This window comes from Rhododendron vialii, chromosome 5a, assembly GCF_030253575.1.
Source record: "Rhododendron vialii isolate Sample 1 chromosome 5a, ASM3025357v1".
NCBI lineage: Eukaryota > Viridiplantae > Streptophyta > Magnoliopsida > Ericales > Ericaceae > Rhododendron > Rhododendron vialii.
In genome coordinates this window covers 12,097,859-12,118,506 of record NC_080561.1, presented here as the reverse complement: position 1 = coordinate 12,118,506, position 20,648 = coordinate 12,097,859, and the positions used below count along the sequence as shown (strand labels likewise).

Here is a 20,648-nt window from a genome sequence, read left to right as displayed (position 1 = left end):
AAGAAAAGCAACAGAAATTAGGGTTTTGAAATTGCATATAAAGATCCATATAAGTAAGATGAGAGGCTTAAGGCGCTCCAATTTCACTGGTTCTACTGCACACGCAAAGAGAGGAAATGAGAGGAAGAACAGAGATTTATATGACCTGTACTGCCTATTCTTCCTTTCTTTTCTATTACTAGTCTAATGCTCGTGCTTCGCACGTTTCAGTGTGCTCATTGGTTGAATTGGTATTGGGAAGTGTTTTGGCACACCTTTTGTGTTTTGCGACTCTGGTACTCTTTTTTTTATCGGCAAATTTTTTTTTATTAAAACTCGACATAGGGTACATCGAGACAACTAACTCTAGACACAATGAAATCTTGAATCAAAGGGAGGACCGGAGAAGAAAAGGAAAAACAAGAAAAATATATCCAATAAGGGATTGAAAGAAGCATTATCCCGATAAACCATTTTCCATCCAAAAAGTCAGATAGATCCCCATCAAATATCCCCTCCTTGCAATGAACATAGCACTGAATTGGCAATACCATAGCACTAAATTAGAGCCATATTGATCTCCAAAACCCTTGGAATTGCAGAATCCAGTGGCACCACTTCCAGTATGGTTGGTTGCACTAAATTAGTATGGCTTGGATCAAATCAACATCCATAAGCAATGCAACCACCATGTTTGTGAAGTTCCCTTTCCATTGAGTGAAGCTTCATTTCAAATAGCAGGGTAAGTGGACTGGGAAGTTGCCTTAACGTTGAACAAAAGGTCATTGGAGACATACAAGAAGACATGATCTTTAAGATATGTAAACAAAGAAAAACCAATAATCTAGAAAAATCAGAGCTTAGCACATCTGAAGGGTTTAGACAACCTACTTCTTAAACAGTTATAAGTAGGACCACATCCAAAAGCAGTAGTAAGATGATTTGGAGATAAAAGAATAGCAATTCTGGAGATCGAGAAGACAATAAAAGAGAATAATACAAGCAATTTAAACCAGTTGCTACAACATATTGAGATGCAGAAATCAGGCCTCTATTATTTCCTCTCTCTTTTTATCTACTTCACTTCCCTTTTGTGTTGGGGACTTGGGGTTAAGGGGTGTGTCAGAAAACATGAGCAGGAACAGGAAGGAGCCCCATTTAACTGTTCCCAAAGAAGTGCCTGAGCTCCTACATTCATTCAGTCATTCGTATATTTCCAGAATTTTGGTCACATCCAAAATCTTTTGCTGGCTTGTTTATTTCATTTCTATGTATCCATATGTTCCACATACACCTACATGTTAGTGCCAAAAAGAATGGCTTCTGTAGAACAAAATTTTGCTGGTCCATGAGTCACATGTGCCCTAATAATATTTGTGAAATACAATTGTTGGAAAATGCTATAATGAAGTGCACAATTTTACATTCGTGGAATGACTACTACAGCATTTTTTTTTTTCTGTAAAACTCGAGGGAATTTCAGTTCGTAAAGGTTGATTCAAAATTCTAGAAACCTCACCTTTGCTGTGACATTTGGATTTTCATCTCTATCACCTCCCATCCAAGCTCCAAATTTAATAGGCGTGCAAGTCAACGGAAGTGGCCTCCCAGTATGCTGAGGAAACAAATTCAGGAAAAAGCAAAAATCATGGAATGAGAGAAGCATAAATGCATGATTGCATGAGGGATCTCATAAGTAAAGATCAAAAACCAACATTCTTCAGAGCACTACTAACACAACGTAAATAGTGCAGTACAGCTTTCCATAGCTACTGCTCCACAATGTTTAAGCCTGAGGTACATGTTATTTTCAGGGAAAACAAATGCAGGAAAGTTGTAGAACAACTGAAATTTCAAGTAGCCTACTGTCCTTAGCTTCATCTACTAGTGTAGGCTTGTGGCGTCTTAATTCATCTGTTTGCCATATTGACGTTATCTCTCTCAGTTACAATACCCCGAAAAATTATTCGCCTTTTGAAGCATTCAAAAGCATAATAATAGAAGGTAATATTAGTAAAATATTAAGACCAGATCTTCTATCAGCTTATTTCAATCTTGATGGCCTCAGTTCGATCATTAAACTCCAAGAGATGCTGCATGGAAAAACCAGCTTCACAATCAAACCCAAAGAACTGACATAAATATTCAGTATCATGGTACCTGACCATTCCAAGAAAACAACCAGTGCATTCCGGGAAAAAAAAAATTTATGTAAACTTACTGCAATTCTAATGTGTTTGTACTGTAAGGTACGTCTATTGATTTGTGTGGAATGTGCAGTCAGAACAATCTCAACCTCCTGCATAAAAAAGAAACCAAATTACTAATACAACAGAGGAGATTGAGCAGCTAATCCATATACCAAAACTAAAAGTGTGACACTCAAATGGAAGAAGATTAGGACTAAAAGAAACAACAATATGAGACTTGGTTGCAGACAGTATCATAGAGCTTCTCCAGAGAAACTCCACCTTGGATCAGCTGGCTGAAAATGTCATCACATGATTTTGATAGATGTGCCACATTCCGCGTCTTATGTAGTCTGCATGAAAGGAACATTATGAGGCTCAAAATTTTTGAAAAGTTTCCTATGCATAGTTCATGGATCTAAACATCATCGAAATCAAATCAGGAATTTCAAGTTCTCTTCTCGAAGTTATTCAGCTATTCATGAAAATGCTGAAAATCAATAAAAAACCAGATAGATCTTTTTCACTAAAGCATACGATTTACACCGTCAATCTGCGACTTGTAGAGAAAAATTAGAATTGTAAGTGCCAATTTAATATTATGCGGAATACAGGATAGTTGAATTCAGCATGGGAACTATTAAAAAATATGAGATCAACAGAACTTGCAAGAAATAATGTACCATAGGTGGATTAAGTATGTCCCGACATCTCCAGCAAAGTGGAATACGGAATGTGAGAATATGTGGGGTTAGTGACATGTCAAACCATGTGAGTTCAGGTTACCTATGATGCGTCTTAGCAATACCCACCAAATTGAGATAATGACTGAATGCTCGAGCAAGCGTCAGGGCCTCCTCCAATGTCATTTTGGACATTTTTTATGTAAGTTGCTCTTCAAGCACCTCTCCTGCATCCTCTATCCCTGCCAGCCTCATGTTACGCGCGCTTTGCACCCACAGAAAACACCCCCTCAAAATGTTTCTCTTAGGGCATCTCCAATCCACCTCTATTCCTCCGAAATAGAGGATGGATGTGATACAATGAGGGAATATTTTGTAATTTATTCTCTTTTTTCTTCACTTTTTGTACTTTTTGGGAGAATCTTTAAGGGACTTATCGTCCTTTTTAGAGTTTGGAGGGATTTTGTACTCCAAATTTACTTTTGGTCCTATAAAAATAGAGGACCAAAATTATTTTTGGAGGATCAAACTCTAAAAAGGACGGTGGGTCCCTCAAAGATTCACTCAAAAAGTACAAAAAGTGAAGAAAAAAAGGGAATAAATTACAAAATATCCCCTCAATGTGTCACATCCATCCTCTGTTTTGAAGCAATAGAGGTGGATTGGAGATGCCCTTAGCAACTATAGTATGCATATGCAAAAGCCGGTGTAAAGTGTACACAGCCAGACTCAAAAGTTATTGTAGCGAAGAAAGCCTAATTAAGATATGAAGAAACCTCAGACAAAAAGAAGAAAGCATAGTCATGATTACAAAATTTCTCTCATTTCTTCAAATCAAGGCATACATAGAGGAACAAATTCAGGATTTCAAATATGGGCGTGCAGCCTTACAATAAACAAGTTCATGGTGAATGAGATTCATCTAATTGGTTACATGATTAATTCCTATCAGTTAAATTAAACATCACATGATGTTTAACGGCTGTCAAATCATTAAACTGAATATTGTCAATTTGTCATTGAATATACGAAGGCTAACCTAGGTTGGACTTTTAGAGGACTAATCACAAAATAAAGCATGTTTATTCAACAACCCCGTTAACACTATCCGGAGTCTGGACAGGTTTAAACAACAGAACATAATTCACAACTTCAGTCCAATTATAGTAACTGAATCTACAACCTGTGTGTGTGTTTGTGTCCAGTCAAATTGTAATCTTCCATTGGATATTAATGAGAACAAAGCCATTGGTAATCTCAATTCTCAAGCAAAACATCTTGAGAAAAAGGCCCACCACAGATCATGACCTTTTTTCCTGATAGATTCATATGAGATCAACTCTTCCACAATCCCCCGCAATAGTATAAGATAGAACAAGTTCTGGTTTATGGGCTGCTGAGTGAATGCAGATACCATCATTAAGTAGAAAAGCATGCAATTTGATGAGAAAAGGGAACTAAGTTGCAAAAACCCAGGTATACTAAAACACGATGACAATGTTAATTTACAAAATTGCATTTGATCCAACCACCAAATGCTTCAATTTTAAATGCAACTCAGCAAAAAAATTTGACTATAATGAGCATGAACTGAAGATGGAAAAGTAGAATGTCATGGCATCTACATAAGTGCAAGTCTAGCAATCTATAGTTCTTAGGAGATACAATGTCAATACTTAGCTAAACACCAACAAACGTGATCTATCTCCTCCAGGCAACATAAACACAATAACATTTGCACACAAACACTAAGGCACCCTCCTCTCACACCACTACAAGTTGATTCATCGAACTTATATGGTTACTCGTATTTCAATATACTTCATATACTTATGGCTATTGTCCACTGCAAATCTACCGTGCTCTGCACTGTTAAACAAAAAAAAAAAAAAACAATGGGAAATAAGTTATCAACAATTCTAGGCAAACATAGAGAATCATGCCTATAGAATAGTACGCTGACATGAAAAAATAGATCTAAGGTCAACAGTATATCAAACCCAAAGTGATGTATTAATATCCGAACATAAGATATTGGTGATAAAATATATGGGATTCCCATCTCTCAACCTTTATTACTGACTCATATATTAATAAAGTGGTTAAACAAGTAATACCCAGTGTATTGCAAAATTAATTTAACTAACGTGGACTGTGATAAAACTTCAAGGCATTTGGATTCAAAAAGGACAAAAGAGGAAACTGATATACCCACTTTGTTGGTTGTGTGAAAAACTAGAAACTGACTATTTCCATCCCAATGAGCCCGGTTCCTGGTTCAGATCTTCCATTTATGCGTTTCGCACCAGTTTCATCCCCTACAACATTGAGGTTACCAAATCACTACTGGATTCAAAAAGGACAAAAGAGGAAACTGATATACCCCCTTTGTTGGTTGTGTGAAAAACTAGAAACTGACTATTTCCATCCCAATGAGCCCGGTTCCTGGTTCAGATCTCCCATTTATGCGTTTCGCACCAGTTTCATCCCCTACAACATTGAGGTTACCAAATCACTACTGGGAATCCCATGTAAATCCGGAGTCCATACATAATCCACATTTTGTACCCATTGCTTATTATAATTCAGTTCCTGGAGATTTTAGGCTCAAAAATTGAACTCATTTCATGAAATTGGAGGATCAGTTCGAGCCATTTGATTTAGGAAATCAATCATTTGCAAGCGACTTTTACAACCCAGAAGCTACATTCTCAAGAAGACATCAGTCTCCAACCGAATTCCAAATTAAAGTTCGTCACTATTTTAATAAGGGGTTTTGCAAGCATGGAAGTAATTGTAGGTACTTTCAGGGGAACCCTTTTCCGGATAGCTTCTCCCAGATGTTTAGTCCTCGTTCAAATGAATTTGATAGTGAAGACCAGGTGTTTTCACCTCGGTCGCTTGAAAGTTGGAATATGGGATTTCTGAGCTGTTGAAATCAAGAAGAGGGAACCCTGTTTCAATCGCGTCGCTTCCCATGTTGTACTATGAGAAGTATGGGAGGACTCTTCAGTCTGAATGGTACCATGGGAAAGCTGGTTTTAGTATGACGAAGCTCCTAACCTGGTTGAAGAACAGTGTTCGGTTGATTGACAGGTGTTATAGCGATTTTTTTTGTAGCAATTTCTGTGTAGTCATCTATTTTAATTGCAATATGTAACGATTGACTTTTTTTTAATGATTTTACAGACCTCATGGGCAGTAGAGCTGCTAAATATTTATCAGTAATGCCTATCGCGCTGATATTCCTAAAGAGCATAAAATAAAGGCATCCCTTTACATTTTACAGCATGTGTGGATGTTCACTTCTCAAGTTTCCTTTTCCAAGTATCAAACTATCCCACCATCAAGAAATACTTATTCCCACGTTATGATTGTTTCGAAACGATGACGCTACAACAAAAGCATACTAAACAGTTATAGTGTCCTCCATAGCGTAATTCCTAATTCAAACATACTCTCTCGATTCCACTAATAAAAGACGTAGAAACTCCAAATTTTCTCGGTGACCATATTAAACTGAATACTGGACTCAGCAGTTATCAACAGACAAAAAACAATACAACACAATAAAGGAACCTACAATACCTCAATTTCCCTCCAAAATCATTAGACTCATAAATGAATGATGAAGAAATTTCTCAAAGATGGGAAAAGAACAAAGGCAACAAAAATTTACCTCTGCTCACTCATCTTCTTTGTTGTAGCCTAACCAATCTAGTCAAGCAACAAATGAATGATGAAGCAATTAAAAATCCCGGCTCTACTTTGAAGGACGGCAACAGCCGCAAAAACAGTGTCTTGAGCTTGACATAGTACAGATTCTTCAGTAAAATAAGGAACTCAAGCGCCTAAGAAGTACAAATTAGACGAGTGAAATCCAAAAAGAGTAGAAATTAGATGAGTGAAATCCGGAGAATCAAGAACTCGTTCCTTTCACTCTCGATCGATCGCCAAAGGAAGGACAGTCTGGGAGCAAAATCCGGACAACGAAGCAAAAGTTTCTTCGCTCTCGATTCATCGCCGAAGCAAGGGCAGTCTAGGAGCAAATTTTGGACAACCAAACGAAGGGAAAAACAAAACACATGCCAAACTTGAAAGGGCAAAAACGTAATTCCACCACATGACTTGGCTTGCCATCCTACGTTCTTTTATTACAAGAGTATTGATTGATAACTAATAACTATACAAAAGAATCGGATCATCCCCTCCATTTAGAAGATTAGAATAGCTTGATCATTGATTAGCAACCAAATGTTGGAATGCTCATTCCAAGAAAAAAACTATTCCAATCCGCCTTCATTCCTATGAATCAAATAATGCAAAACTATTTTTGTAACTCATTTGTTAGTAATGTTGCTAACTTGCTAAGCTTGCCTAAGTCATGATTGTTGTTGAAAGCTCCCTTAAGAGCCAAGGTGACAGTTAGAGGTTCTATTTCAGCGCTAGCCAGTTAAATAGAAATGATAATATTCGTATTTACCTTTCCAACACTCATAGAGACTGCATCCAGCAGAATACTACCAACAGTCCATTTCTTTTCATGAACACTGACTACTGGAGTTGCACTATTTGGCTTCTCAGGTTCCAAACCAGCTTCCATCACGCTAGATTTTGCTGCTTTTCCACTGATCTCAGAATCTTCTTTATTGGGCTTTTTGGCTACTCGCGTCACCTAGATGCCTAGAAATAACAGCCTTTGAAGTTGAAAGTCAAAAGCAAGCAAATGGACATTGTAGTGTGCTGAACTATAATTGTGTGAAGATGAAAAAGGAAACATGAAAATGAACAAAAAGAAAGCAGAAGGCTAATTGCAGAATTCATAAGTAAGACACTTTTATAGCAAACCAGAAATGAGCAAATTAGAATTAACTGCCAAAACATACTTGGTTGAGAATTGTGCAGACCACAGGAAGGGTGTTTGACACACACACACACACACAGAGAGGGTGAGAGGGTGCAAATTCAAACTAGGTAGCAAAGCATCCAACCCTTTATTTCATCCTAAGATCCTAACCATATACCTACTTGTACTCAAATTCAAGAAAAGGGAACTAAGCCCATGAGTAAAACTAATTAGGATAATTGCACAAAAAAAATTCACTGATTGCAGTAAATATTGTCGGCCAATACATGATCATTTCGGCCGGAGGCTATTTCCCATATGAGAGAGGGTACGGCTGTTTTGGGAAATGATGGGAGGCACAGCCCATATCAATGAGTTTAGTGGTTCACCAATTAAGATTGGTTTGTATTATTCCAAAAACGGTATGAGAGGATCCATACTCATGAATGAGACAAATTCATAATTTAAACATAGGGAAGCCCTTTGCATTCCAATGGCTTGTTTCCTTCCTACCGTTTGTTCCCTCTATCTGCCTATCTTTAGTATTATCCAGTCTTTCTGAGACCAAGAAATATATTTTGCTGAAACTCATTTGTTCCAGCCATAGCTGCAATTCGTAAGGTTGCCTATAATAAAGTCAAAGCTACAGCAGCTTACATGTAAGAGCTAGATACTAAAGACTAAAGCTCAATCATTCAACAAGTTAGATTCTTTCAGTTAAAACAAGTAGCTGTAAACAGGAACAAATGCAGACAAGAAATCATAACATTTGGTCAGGTAGTACATGCATATACTATAGAGAATAAACTGAGATACTTGATAGTTCAATCATATCTAAGGAGAAAGCCTCAAGTACCAACAAGTACGAAAACTATAATAACTATAGGACGATCAAGAAGTCTAAGGAGAATGCCTTTTTTCTCATAGAAGCGGATTTCCAATACATTTGACTGAAAGTCAAGAAGTTTTGTGGCTCAAAACTGAAGTAATATTCTCTCATCAGTTTCCCCAATGAACCTCATCATGAACCAAAAAATGGTATAAAGCTAATTCTGAAAATGTAACAAAAATAAAAGCACAATCCCATCCCTACTCATTGTTACATACTAATAAATTCAACACTAGGATCAAAGCGAAGATAAATCCATCAGATGGACCTACATAAGAGAGAATAAGAACAGAACTTTAACTACCACAGCAAGCTACATTACCCGGTTACACGAATTGAACTTTAATTACCACAGCAAGCTCCATTACCCGGTTACACGAATTTTCTTTTGTTTCGTTCAACCAATCCATTCAGCAAATTCAATCGTATTTGGTACCTGCCAAGATGATTGTGAGACTATTACTAGCATATACTTGTGTTGGTAACTGAAAAAATGGCAAGGAAAGTACTCCTATTATATCAGTCACATGCAAGCACAAAATAAATCGTGAGGGGGCAGTAAAACTTATTATTACCCATCACATAATAAAGAAATAAAGAAATCACATAATGCAGGAAATGCATTATGTGAAACTTCAAAAGATAACCATATATATATATATACACACACACACACACACACACACACACACACACACACCACGGATCCAGTGAGGGATCCCTTACCAGTCTACCGTGCGGACCTCCCCTTTCCCGGTCGAATTGCGACGATCCGAGCCGTTCAATGTGTTCAGAACGTGATTTTAAGGGTACCCGCGAGAAATCAGCAAAAAAAGTGATCGGGAAGGGCTTGATCCGAGCAGTTTTTTGCTGAACCGTTCAATAAAAAACTGCTCGGATCAAGCCCTTCCCGATCATTTTTTTTGCTGATTTCTCGCGGGTACCCTTAAAATCACGTTCTGATCACTTTGAGCGGCTCGGATCGTCCCAATTCGATCGGAAAATGGGAGTCCCGCACGGTAATGAGTGGAGAGAGATAGAGAGAGAGATTTATTGGAAACTGTGTCGAGAGTTAAAAGTAACTCTCAAAATGTTAAACCAAACGGAGTGAGTATTATGCCTTAAATCTTTGGGAAACAATGTCGTCAAAGTCTTCAAAATAACAGACCGAAGGAACCAAAAAACTACTGAGTTGATTGACTCCAATTGATACTTTACGGGCTGCTTTATAACCCCCAAACAGTTCACCAAATCACTTCACCTCTTGTGTGATCCTTTTTGTATAGTAGGTTCCACTATTTATAGACATGATTCTTACATGTACACATGGTGTTCGCATTTGAATACAATTAGGACGTGAAACAACCAGTGAAATGAATCCCTAATACTCAAAATCAGGTGGTGTTTTATTATAATAATAAACTTTCCAACCAAAACACAAAGAGAGATATGGATATGTTAGTCGTACATTGAAAAGGCAAGATCAACAAGTATTCATAAGCACTAATTAGAATGTAGGATGCAATCCCACATCTGCGTGAAGTACATAAGTCACACAACTGATTGAATGTCAGTTACGATTTCCATCCCCATCATTTGCATTGGACATTGAAAGCCACGTTTCTAGAGGCCAATTTGGGAATTTCATGTGTGAAGTGGGTTGCGAGGAGATAGGACAAAAGCAACCACCAGTTGCTTCCTCCGTGCTTTTATATATAGTATAAAAGACACATCAATAAGCCCTTACCGTGGATATGCCTTGGAAGCATGATAATAACTTCTTCCCAAACAACACCCCTTTCCACATCATTAACATAATCCTCTTGATCAAATATAACTTGCCATGCATGGAAAAGTAACCAAAAATATCTTAGAAATCCCTAACAAGGAAAATAAGAGCTGTAAAGGTAATGAAAGAAGGAAACCAACAGTAAGGGCAATCATAATCCAAAAGAAAAGGAACCCTTTACCCATTCAAAGTCACGTATGATGTCAGCATCCCTATAAAGCATTGACCGCAGTATCTCAGTGGTCATGATGAGATAATAAGCCTCTGGCCTCAAGCTTACATCCCAAGTGAGAAGGCCAACGTCAAATTTCCCACAAAAATCCCTGTATTTTTTTGTTGCTAATGGTTTTGATCGAAGCAGTATACACAACTCTTGTACAGTGCTGCAAACATAAGCATTACTTTCAAAGTCTCAGCACAAAAGCACCATAACAATAAACAACAGGCTTGAATACAAAGTAACTGGCATATGGAGACCATTAATTCAGAAAATTAGAAATGAGTATGCTTCAAAGGCTTCATATGAAAACAGAAAGACATGACCAAATGGTGACAATATAGACAGAGAACTCATACTTTTGATGCCAAATCAAATGTGTACTTTGCAACGCAGATGTGTGAGCTGCCACAAAAACAGAGTCCGCTTTTTCAAGATAATAACTAGCCTGTACAATAAAAGCCAAAAGGAAACTTTGAGTTGAGATGCAAATCAAAAGTTCTCATTAAGCCACCATGGCATCAGAACAAATAGCAAAACCCAAATATTAACACTTAATCGAAGGACTTTGACTCTAATGAGAAATTACATCTACTAGAACAACAGAGCATACTATTGCAAATCCCAACCTATTTCACATAGACTCCTATCCACATCAGCATCTCAACACTTTGCTACAGGTACGGGATGCCTACCGGTACATGCATCAGACATTCATGCACCAAAACATGCATATGAATCAAGACACAGAACTCTCAAAGTATGTGTGAAATGCTTTATTTCGTCTTTCATAACATAGAACTAAGAAGATAAAAAAATATGGAGAGTTTGGCATGTATTCGATGTACTTGGAAACATGATTGAGATGAATTGAATGCTTAGACATGTTACCGTGCCCAACACCTATTCCTGGTCCATGTAACACACACCACAAGAATAATAAGACAATTATTTAGGGGAGGATTGGAAAAAAAGAATTATGAATTTAGAAGAGAACATGTGGGGTCCACTGAATAATAAATGAAAGCATACGTACTAGTTGATCAGTTATAGTATGTTTGGTTACAGTGAGATAAAGGGAGAAAATTATTTCTGACTACTGTACGAGGTAGATAATCCCGAGAGGAGGGGACTAGCTAATACCACCTCCTCTCATGGTGTTCGTCTTCTGGATGGATGGTTAATAAATTCTTCACCTAAAAGTTTGAAATTAAAAAAATAACTAAACCAAATAAGGACACGATACCAAAACAATTGATTAATTGCATGTTCAAGAGTAACTGTGATGACAGCGTTACAAAAAACGAAAAAGATTAACCCGCGATGACAGGACAGATAGACAGATTATAGACTGCTGGAAACCAAAACAACTAGAGTTGGCACTTGGCACAACCATCCCGACCGATGCAAACATTTTCCAATTCCCTCAGGCAAAAGCAGAAAATAAATGTTAGCTAAGTATGATTTCCTTAAATATATGTCCAAACTAATTACTTCTGATTATGAAGCGTATTGGTTATAAACAACCTTCACCAAGGCAACCTCCTGACTTGCACATACTGACCAGAAGCAGTTTAGCTGTTGACCGTCTTATAGAACTTGACACAACTCACCAGCACAGCATTATATGCACATTTAGTGGTGAAGAATCTAGGTCCCCGTACAAGAAGCATTTTAAGTTAGGATGCTGACTAAGTTAACGTTAGATAGACTTTAGATTCAAAAAGAGCACAAGATTGGGAAATAATGCCAGCCAAACACGTCACTTCTTCTCCAGGTAACAGTTACAACAAATAATCACTGATGACATGAAATTTTTAGACCATTTGATGAGCTTTAATATTAACCCAACTGACCAGTTAGGGATGATTATAAATCTTATGGCCATATGATGACCGTGTCCGAAACAATCCAGGAGTGGTCAATACATTATTTATCTGCTACAGCCAGAAAAAGAGCAAAAAGCACACAGTAAAGAGGTATACTTGTGGTTACAGCTTGACAAAGAAGACGGTAACCAAAATCCAGGAGCAGGCAGATTGAAACATGGGCAACTGGCTATATTCATATCAGGTTAGGGATTTTCTAATATAACAGGAGTACAGGACCATTACATGACATGCCAAATGCAATAAGTCATTTATCAAGAACTCTTTTTAAATTCAACTTCACATAACTAGCTCAAGTTGGAAAGGAAAAGGTTGTTCGTCGGCCATAACTCAAAACCACACAACAACAGATCCAAACAAATATTTTTCCCTTTTCCTCTTTCGTGTAGGTACCACAGGTTTTCATACCATCAGAGTTTCTTTTTTCCCCCTTTTCTTCCAGTTGCTTCAACTCTCCTTTCATCACAACAACAACAAAACCATGTAGTCCCCAATCATTGGGGGTATGGGCGGGGGAAGATTGGAGACAAACCTAACCTTTGGCATTATGCACAAAGTGGCTGCTCTCAGAATACCACTGAAACAGTTGCCCCCCAATACCTGTTTTGCTGTGAAACCATGTTCTCAAATCAAAGCCAAATGGCATCAGGGAGGGAGGGCAGGCCTTAGAGACCCAATTCAATTTCTCCTTTCATGCGAAGGAAATTTAATTTTGAAGACGGGAAAGAAGTTTTTGAATCCCTAGTCTGATGTCCAATTCAAACAGGCAGAGTTGAATAAAAAGCTTTATCGTGATTGTTTCCAAGTAGAAGCTTTAAGTTGCCTATCGTGCTTCGTTCCCCTTATTTGTGTGATAAGTATCAACGTTCCTTAAGTATCAACGTTCCTTCCCTCTTGAGTAAAAATATTACCACCTGTACCCATTTAAGCCTCCTGGAGAGAGAGAGAGTAAATACACACGGACATATAACAGAGGGCTTAAGCCTCTGCCATGATATTGTAGCACAAGCATACTGAATCCTTTCACATCATATCCAACTTTACTCCAGGGCCGCCAATTTGAAACCCCAATCATGCTTGTGGCAAAGTATTGCCCTCATTCTCTGTTTCTTCTTCGTCAATATACATTTATACTATATACAATCGCAGGGCGGACAGAGGTGACGGCGAGCGGGAGCCGCAGTCCCCCAAGCCTTCAAAAGTAACCTAAGTAAAAATTTCTACAAGTTCTTCAAAATATCACCACTTCCTGTCCACGTAACACTATATACACCACTGGAATAAAGTAAAGATTTCCTGGTCCGAGTTCAAACGTGCCTATAAACCGTGAACGAACAAACGATGAACCAGAATATAGAGTCATTGTTAAGCTTTATCTGAATCAGACGTGACATTGAAATATTTCCGAATATTAAAAATTTGTGCGGGAGATAGGAGTTAGGGTTAGGGCAAAAGAATTAGAACCTCTGTCTGCAGAAGCACCGTATCTCCAATAGGGATCCTCCATTCACGCCCCTCTCTCTCCCTGTCCCTCTCCCTCGCTCTCTCTCTCTCTCCACTGTAATTTTCTGATCGACGAACTCGGCGATTGCCCTCAATCTAGGAAGGCCTTTTCCGTCGTTTTGCTGATGAATATGAGTCCCTCGAGAGCCCTCTAAGCGCTCGAGCTCGTCCGATTGAGTTTCGCTTCTATTCTTCAATTGTCACGGTTGGACACCGGCGACAGCTCGTCGAACTGATCGCGCCACTGACAATTTCTCGCGGATGAAGCCGACAGACTCCTTGAGGGCGGTAATACTCCTCTACGACGACGAATTAACCTTGAGGGCCGCTCGAACTGTGGTGGGTTTCGAGGAGGCATGGGGGCGGTGAGTTGGATCGGAATGAAGATGCGAGGTGAAGGGCAGGGGCGAGTGAGGGTTTTGGACTATTGAGAGAGAGAGGGTTTTGGAGTGAGGGTTCGACGGTGGAGGTGGAAACCATTGAGAGAGAGAGAGAGAGAGAGAGAGAGAGAGAGAGAGGAGTAGTTTGAGAGTCTGAGAGAAGGGGGGTGTGAAGAGAAATTTAAATTCAATTTGCAAGCCGGATAGAGGGAGAATGCTGTCGTGTAGACCAAGAAAACCAACACCATCAACGGTAAAAATTGAATTAGGAATTTAAATTCAAGGTCAAATACAATTTCCTGAGTTTAAAATTGTGTCAAAAAGTATAGGGCTTTTTGGTCACCATTTTTACTAGTTTTAATAAATGTTTTCATTTTGGTTATTTTCTCTTAATATTTGCAAGATTCGGATTATACATTATACATCATTTTTTTTTTTTGTCTCAACGGGATGAATTGATAAAAGTAAAAAAATCTAAACCAAAGTTGAAAAAAAATCATATAAGATGACAAAAAATCTAAAAAAATCGTAAAATTTGACTTGAATCTTAAAGATCAAGAAGAAAAAAAAAAACCGCGACAAAAAACCCCTAAACAAATCAATTTGAACTTACCCTAACTGATGTATACTTGAATAGTTGAATGTGTAACAACGGAGGAAATTGAGAGGATACCCAGTAAATTTTCTTGTTTTCCATATTTAAGTATTCACTCCATCTCCTTTTAAGAGTCTTATTTCGTAAATTCAACTTCAAAGTTATAATTTTTCCTATTTATCATTTATGAAGACATCATCATTACATTTTTACTCACTAACTTTTTAAAATAAAATCTACTTTTAGGTGCCAAATGAAAAATGTATCAACCTATACCCACTAATTTTATAAAATGAACACTTATTAAATAACAAACCAAAATAAAATACTGGACTCTAAAAAAAGAACGTGGAAATAGTTTTTGTGTTTTGTGCTAGCTCAGTCTCCTGTACATGCATTAAATCCCAGACCCCAAGACACAACATCTATGAATAATGTGTACTCCATGTCCGTCTGTATGGGGATGTGTGTGTTTTTTTAATATTATATACATTAGCGGGGGTTAGTAGAGTGTTAGAGTTAGCACAAAGGGATTCGGGATAGCCCTATACCCCCAAAGCCCACCCCTCGTGGAGCTCGAACTGAGACCTCCGCGAAAGGGGGAAAGGAGACAACCAATTGTACTAGCAATGGTTTCTGGGAGTTAGAAAAGGAAGTTAGTAAGTTAGTCCAGAGGTTCAGAGACTATCCATAACCCTGAACCCACAAATCGCTCATAGTGGGACTCAAACCCTAGTCTCCCACAAGAGAGGCGTCCGGCTGTGATGCCCTAATGTGGTATTGGGGCATCATGCCCCTATTTTCCTTGAGCCGTTAGATATTCCTCTTTTAATCTCAACCACTCGTTGAGCCCCTCCCTCTCTCTCCTGTTACCTTCTACACCGGTTGTAAAAAAATTTGAAAGCCCTAAATTTTTTTTGCCAGTCTCTCATTCTCTCTATCTTCTCACGCCTCTATACCTCTTCCGCCATTCCACGACGGCTCCTCCACAGCACCTCGCCTCGCCTCCGCTCTTCCACTATGTCACGTCTTGCTGCACAACTCCAGTCGAGGTACCTCTCTCTCTCTGCCTTCAAACAGGCCTAGGCCCACCAATGGAGTGGCTGCCTCAAACAACAACCGTTATTAATTTCGATTCTTGATGACTCAAGTATGAGCAGTGTTATGCATGAAGCTAGTTTCTCTAGCCCGGATTTTAAAGCCAAAATTGAACGATCTTTGAATTAATTCAAACACAGTCAATCAAACCCCAATTAGAATTGGATTTTGACCAAACTCGAGTTCCACTAGTACGGTTTTGATGCCTAATCGGAATCTGTACTTAAACCCCAAATTACAAGAGGAGAATTTTATATTTTTGTTCAATCTGGGAGGAGTAGAAATAAAGAAGTTAAACGGGTTGTTGATATCTTGTTGAGGTATATTTTAAACTCCGATTTTGGTTGGGGAGTTTGAGCCGGAGATGGTGGCGGTAAGGTGGGTAATTAGGAGGATTGCGAAAGGGGAATTGGGTGAAGGTGAAGGAGCATTTATTAGGAATGTTCAAGTTATTCTGTTTGGGAAACAGCTTTGTTTGGACAAGAGTTTAATACCCAATAAGGTTGAGGAATTGGTGATCTCTTTTTCCTTTGATCATTGCATGTGTTTGGAGTCAATTTTTTTATCTTTCCTTATTGATGAATGATAAATTTTATTTGCAAATTGGAACCTTACATAATCATCTTGGAGTGGCAGTTTCTATTGCAAAGTTTCAAATTCACTTCACTTTTGTCGTGGTTTATTCAAGAATTGGACTGTTTATAAGTAGATGATATCTTCAATGTTTGGGTAAATAAGTTAATATTTTGTCAAACATTCTCTTGTTCTCTGAATTGTAAATTTCCTATAAATGTGCATAGTTCATCTGTTCTTTTCTTCTTCACCATGTGTTTCTTCTTCTTGTTAATTTTCAAGATGTTTAGTTCTTTAGTCTCATGGTGTTAAGTTTCAAACTTACTGTCATATTTATCAAATTGTATTGCTAATTTAGAGTGATACCCATTATTTTGATGTGCACGTTATAAACTGGATGTACTTACCATGTCAAAGAACATACTTACCATTAATATTGACACCATGTGTGGCAAGTAAGCAAGACTCTAGACTTGTTGCACCTAAGAAGAATTGATGAAAAGGTCTAAACATGTAGTCAATATTTCTTTTCAAAAAGAAAAGTACTAGCAAAAGTCATGGTATGTTTGCATGAAGAAGTAATGGTTGAATGTTATGGTGGTAATAATGATCAAGTTTTGTGGTATGCGTAGCCCTATTCTATGGTAAGTATGGTATAAACAATGATCAAGTTCTCTGATGTATGGAACGTGATACAAGGTGATTGATGACTTCCATATAGGAGTTGGAATTGGTGATGTAGTAATTTTTTTTTTTTTCTGTTCTTGCCTATCCATTGTGCGACAATATGCTTGAATGAATTTGTGACGGAAGTTACCATTCGAGCACCCATGGTTGGAGTGGAAAAATTACTTAATTGTAAGAGAATTTCTACCAACATAGCTTATAGTTACAAAGAACTTAAACTCCCTTTAACATGGTGGTATTGAAGTTGCGATTGGGATTTAGACATGAGCAGATGACCATCATATCGGATTATGTCTTTCACAAACGAATGGCAGATTTGTTGCTTATTAAAAGAGTCGGTGTATGGTAATTTCTCCCCTTTTATTGTTGAATATTCAACATCCGAAGGAATTTTTATTGATTTGGGCTTTGTTTACTTTGTCCATTTAGGAAACTTCGGCTTATAGACGGTCCAACAATTAAAGAGCGAGCTCCTACAGGCGAAGGCTTTCATTGAGCAAGATCAAGACCGATGGTTGGGGAAACAATCATTACTTTGGCGGTCCGTTAGTCCTGGGAGTTGTAAATTGTGTTAAATGAATTTATGAATCCTTATGTTGAGTGACATTCTGTGTAGTCTTGGTAGTGGTTGAAACATTTCTTGTAATACATATTTTTCACACTTGTGTGGAGTGGTTAATTTTATAAGATGAATTGAATACTTACATTGGGAAACAATGGTGGGTGACATTGTGGTTCTTCTTTGTTTTGATGAATTTTGGTAAATGCGATGCCTTGGCTATTTTGCATCTTTTGATGAATTTTCTGTTTTGGTTGACCTTATTGGTGTAATCGGTGTTGATAAATGGAAAGATACCCTACCATTTTGGTGGGTATTCCATAAATTGGAGGTACTTACCAAGTTAATGAACATACTTACCATGAATACTGTATGTATTTACTTGAAATTGGACGTACTTAACACAAACTCGGGAAGAAAATTCTTGGCAATTGAAGCTACTTACCATATCAATGAACACACTTACCACGAATACTGGATGTATTGACTACAAACTAGACACACTTAACACAGAATGATCTTAGAATGACATCTAAAACAAGCTTTCTTAAGTAGTACATAGCAAAAACCGTGATATGATCGCATCAAGAGATAATAACAAAAATTTTATTGTTTCGAAATAGAGATACTCCTCTTTGATATATTGATATAACTAGAGGTATGTACTATCACAAACCACAATATATTTTTCTAATTTATATTGGTAAGTAATTGTTACTAATTAGTAAGTTTGATCATTTTTGTGGTAAGCGTGGCCTTATACTATGGTAAAAATGGTAAGCAAGACTTTAGACTTGTTGCACCTAAGAAGTTGGTAAAAAAGTCTAAATATGTAGTAAGTGTATCATTTTCAAAAAGTAAGTACTAGCATAAACCGTGGGATATTCACATCATGAAGTAACAACCGAATGTCATTGTGGTAACAATGATCAGGTATTGCAGTATGCGTAGCCTTATTCAATCGTAAGTATGACATTAATGACAGGTACGTATGAATTTATGTAACATAACTAATGGATCATAATAAAGGTAGTTAAAAAGGTAACTAACATAATAAATTTAATGTCACTTAGTTCTACTTAATTTGTATTACCTTGTAATCAAAGCATAATACATCAATGATTAATAAAACTAAATAATTTATGGAATAACCATTATCGATCAATAGTTAGTGGTTACTCATACATTAGCCAATGGTAGCATTCACTCATTGATCACAACCAACACTATTGTTAACTACTACATCTACTAATGACATGATCACTATCAACCTACATTAACTAATTCATTTTAGCTAATTATATTAATGCTCAACCATCACTATAACGTTAATATAATTGGCCAATGACTTTAGCTACAGTAGTCAATTATCACTCATTGAATATGACATGATGGTGATCATATCTACTAATGACATGATCATTATCAATCTACATTAACCAATTCATTTTATCTAATTGTATTAATGCTCAACCATTACTATTGCGTTAATACAATTGGCTAATGACTCTGGCTACTATAGTCAATCATTACTAATTGTTACAATATCACATTAATCGATTGCAGAAATCATTTCAAATAAATAATTTAAATATAATTAGGAGATTATTAAAATAATATGGTTTATATTTATTATTTTTAAAAATTTGTTATAAGAAACATATATACACAAAGTAAAAATTTAATGGAATATATTAACAACATTAATCGTAAGTTATTCAATATAATAAATGAATAAATATTTTCTCAATAATATTTGTAAAATACTTTTTAATTAAAAATAATTTAATAAAAAATCAAGGCAATTTTTTGGCTTAAATATTTAGTTTTGAAATTTTGTTATAAAAAATTTGTTTACAAATTAAACATTATTCAATTAAATTTATATTTCACCCAATATTTGATAGTCTATTACACAAATGATTAGAAAAATGACAAAAAGTAGGGTGAATATGACAAAAAGTGGTGTGAACTTATAAATTTTCAATAATTAAAAAGATTCTTGCAAAAATGTACATTTTTTAGCCAAAAAAATTTATTTTCTCACCAAAAACCGGCTACCTAGAGAACAAGTTAGAGAGAGAAAGGGCTAAAACGTTGAAGTGTAGTCTTTTGTTGTGGTAAGTATATAATGTTTTGTGGTAAGTATCAGCATAAACTATGGTAAGTAGAGTCAGTGTTTATGGTAAGTATGATAACGTTTTTTTCTGAAAAAAAAAAGGCAAAACCACCATACTTTTTTAGGGTGGTTTTAAACCAACGGCTCAAATTCATCCAAAACCTGATCTAAAAGCCCATATTAAATGAGGGCATCATGCCCCAATACCACATTGTGGCATCATAGAAAAATTGACAAGAGAGAGCTAGGAGTTATTAACTGGGCTATAAGCCCATTGGTGGATGTATGGTTTAAATCCATCAGAAAGTAGCAATCTAAATGCTCAGAGGCATAAAAAGTGGGGAAAATGATGGCCCATGATGTGTTTTGATAATTAATATCCGCCAAGGACAAGCTAAGAATATTTGTTAATGTTGAAAATATCTTTGGCGGATATTAATTATCAAAATACGTCATTCATCGTCATTTTTTCCTAAAAAGAGTCAAACAAGAACCAAACGAGAGGTAAAACAAAAAACGAATTTGGGCTTCGGCCTCCTATAAAAGTCCATCGAACCTGTATATTACAAGCAGCGCTGCTACCCGTGCTTAATTATAGGTCGGCCGTAAACTCTTCTCAATCCCGGTAGCGCACCTATGATCCCAAGCCATGA

General features: G+C 37.0%; 1 protein-coding gene and 1 long non-coding RNA gene across 5 annotated transcripts; both read right to left on the bottom strand.

The window, feature by feature from the left end:
* Positions 1 to 36: 36 nt before the first annotated feature.
* On the bottom strand, positions 37 to 5,165 carry LOC131328010 (phosphoenolpyruvate carboxylase 4-like). Of its 4 annotated transcripts, XR_009200330.1 has the most exons (7): positions 2,955 to 5,165; positions 2,503 to 2,521; positions 2,407 to 2,450; positions 2,201 to 2,278; positions 1,846 to 2,072; positions 1,499 to 1,594; positions 37 to 95 (listed from the first exon to the last, which is right to left on the bottom strand). XR_009200330.1 is itself a non-coding variant. In XM_058361134.1 (5 exons), the coding sequence occupies exons 1-5, from the start codon at positions 3,044 to 3,046 to the stop codon at positions 93 to 95; spliced, it is 384 nt and encodes a 127-aa protein (XP_058217117.1). In that variant the 5' UTR covers positions 3,047 to 5,165; the 3' UTR covers positions 37 to 92. The 4 variants fall into 4 exon arrangements, 1 of the variants encoding a protein (XP_058217117.1); XR_009200328.1 differs by having other exon boundaries at positions 2,407 to 2,521; XR_009200329.1 differs by lacking the exon at positions 2,201 to 2,278 and having other exon boundaries at positions 2,407 to 2,521.
* A 64-nt stretch (positions 5,166 to 5,229) lies between these two features.
* On the bottom strand, positions 5,230 to 11,372 carry LOC131328013 (uncharacterized). Its single transcript, XR_009200333.1, has 5 exons — positions 10,952 to 11,372; positions 10,334 to 10,758; positions 8,955 to 9,022; positions 6,531 to 8,854; positions 5,230 to 5,341 (listed from the first exon to the last, which is right to left on the bottom strand). It is a non-coding gene; the product is annotated as an uncharacterized LOC131328013 (long non-coding RNA).
* Between the last annotated feature and the right edge of the window lie 9,276 nt (positions 11,373 to 20,648).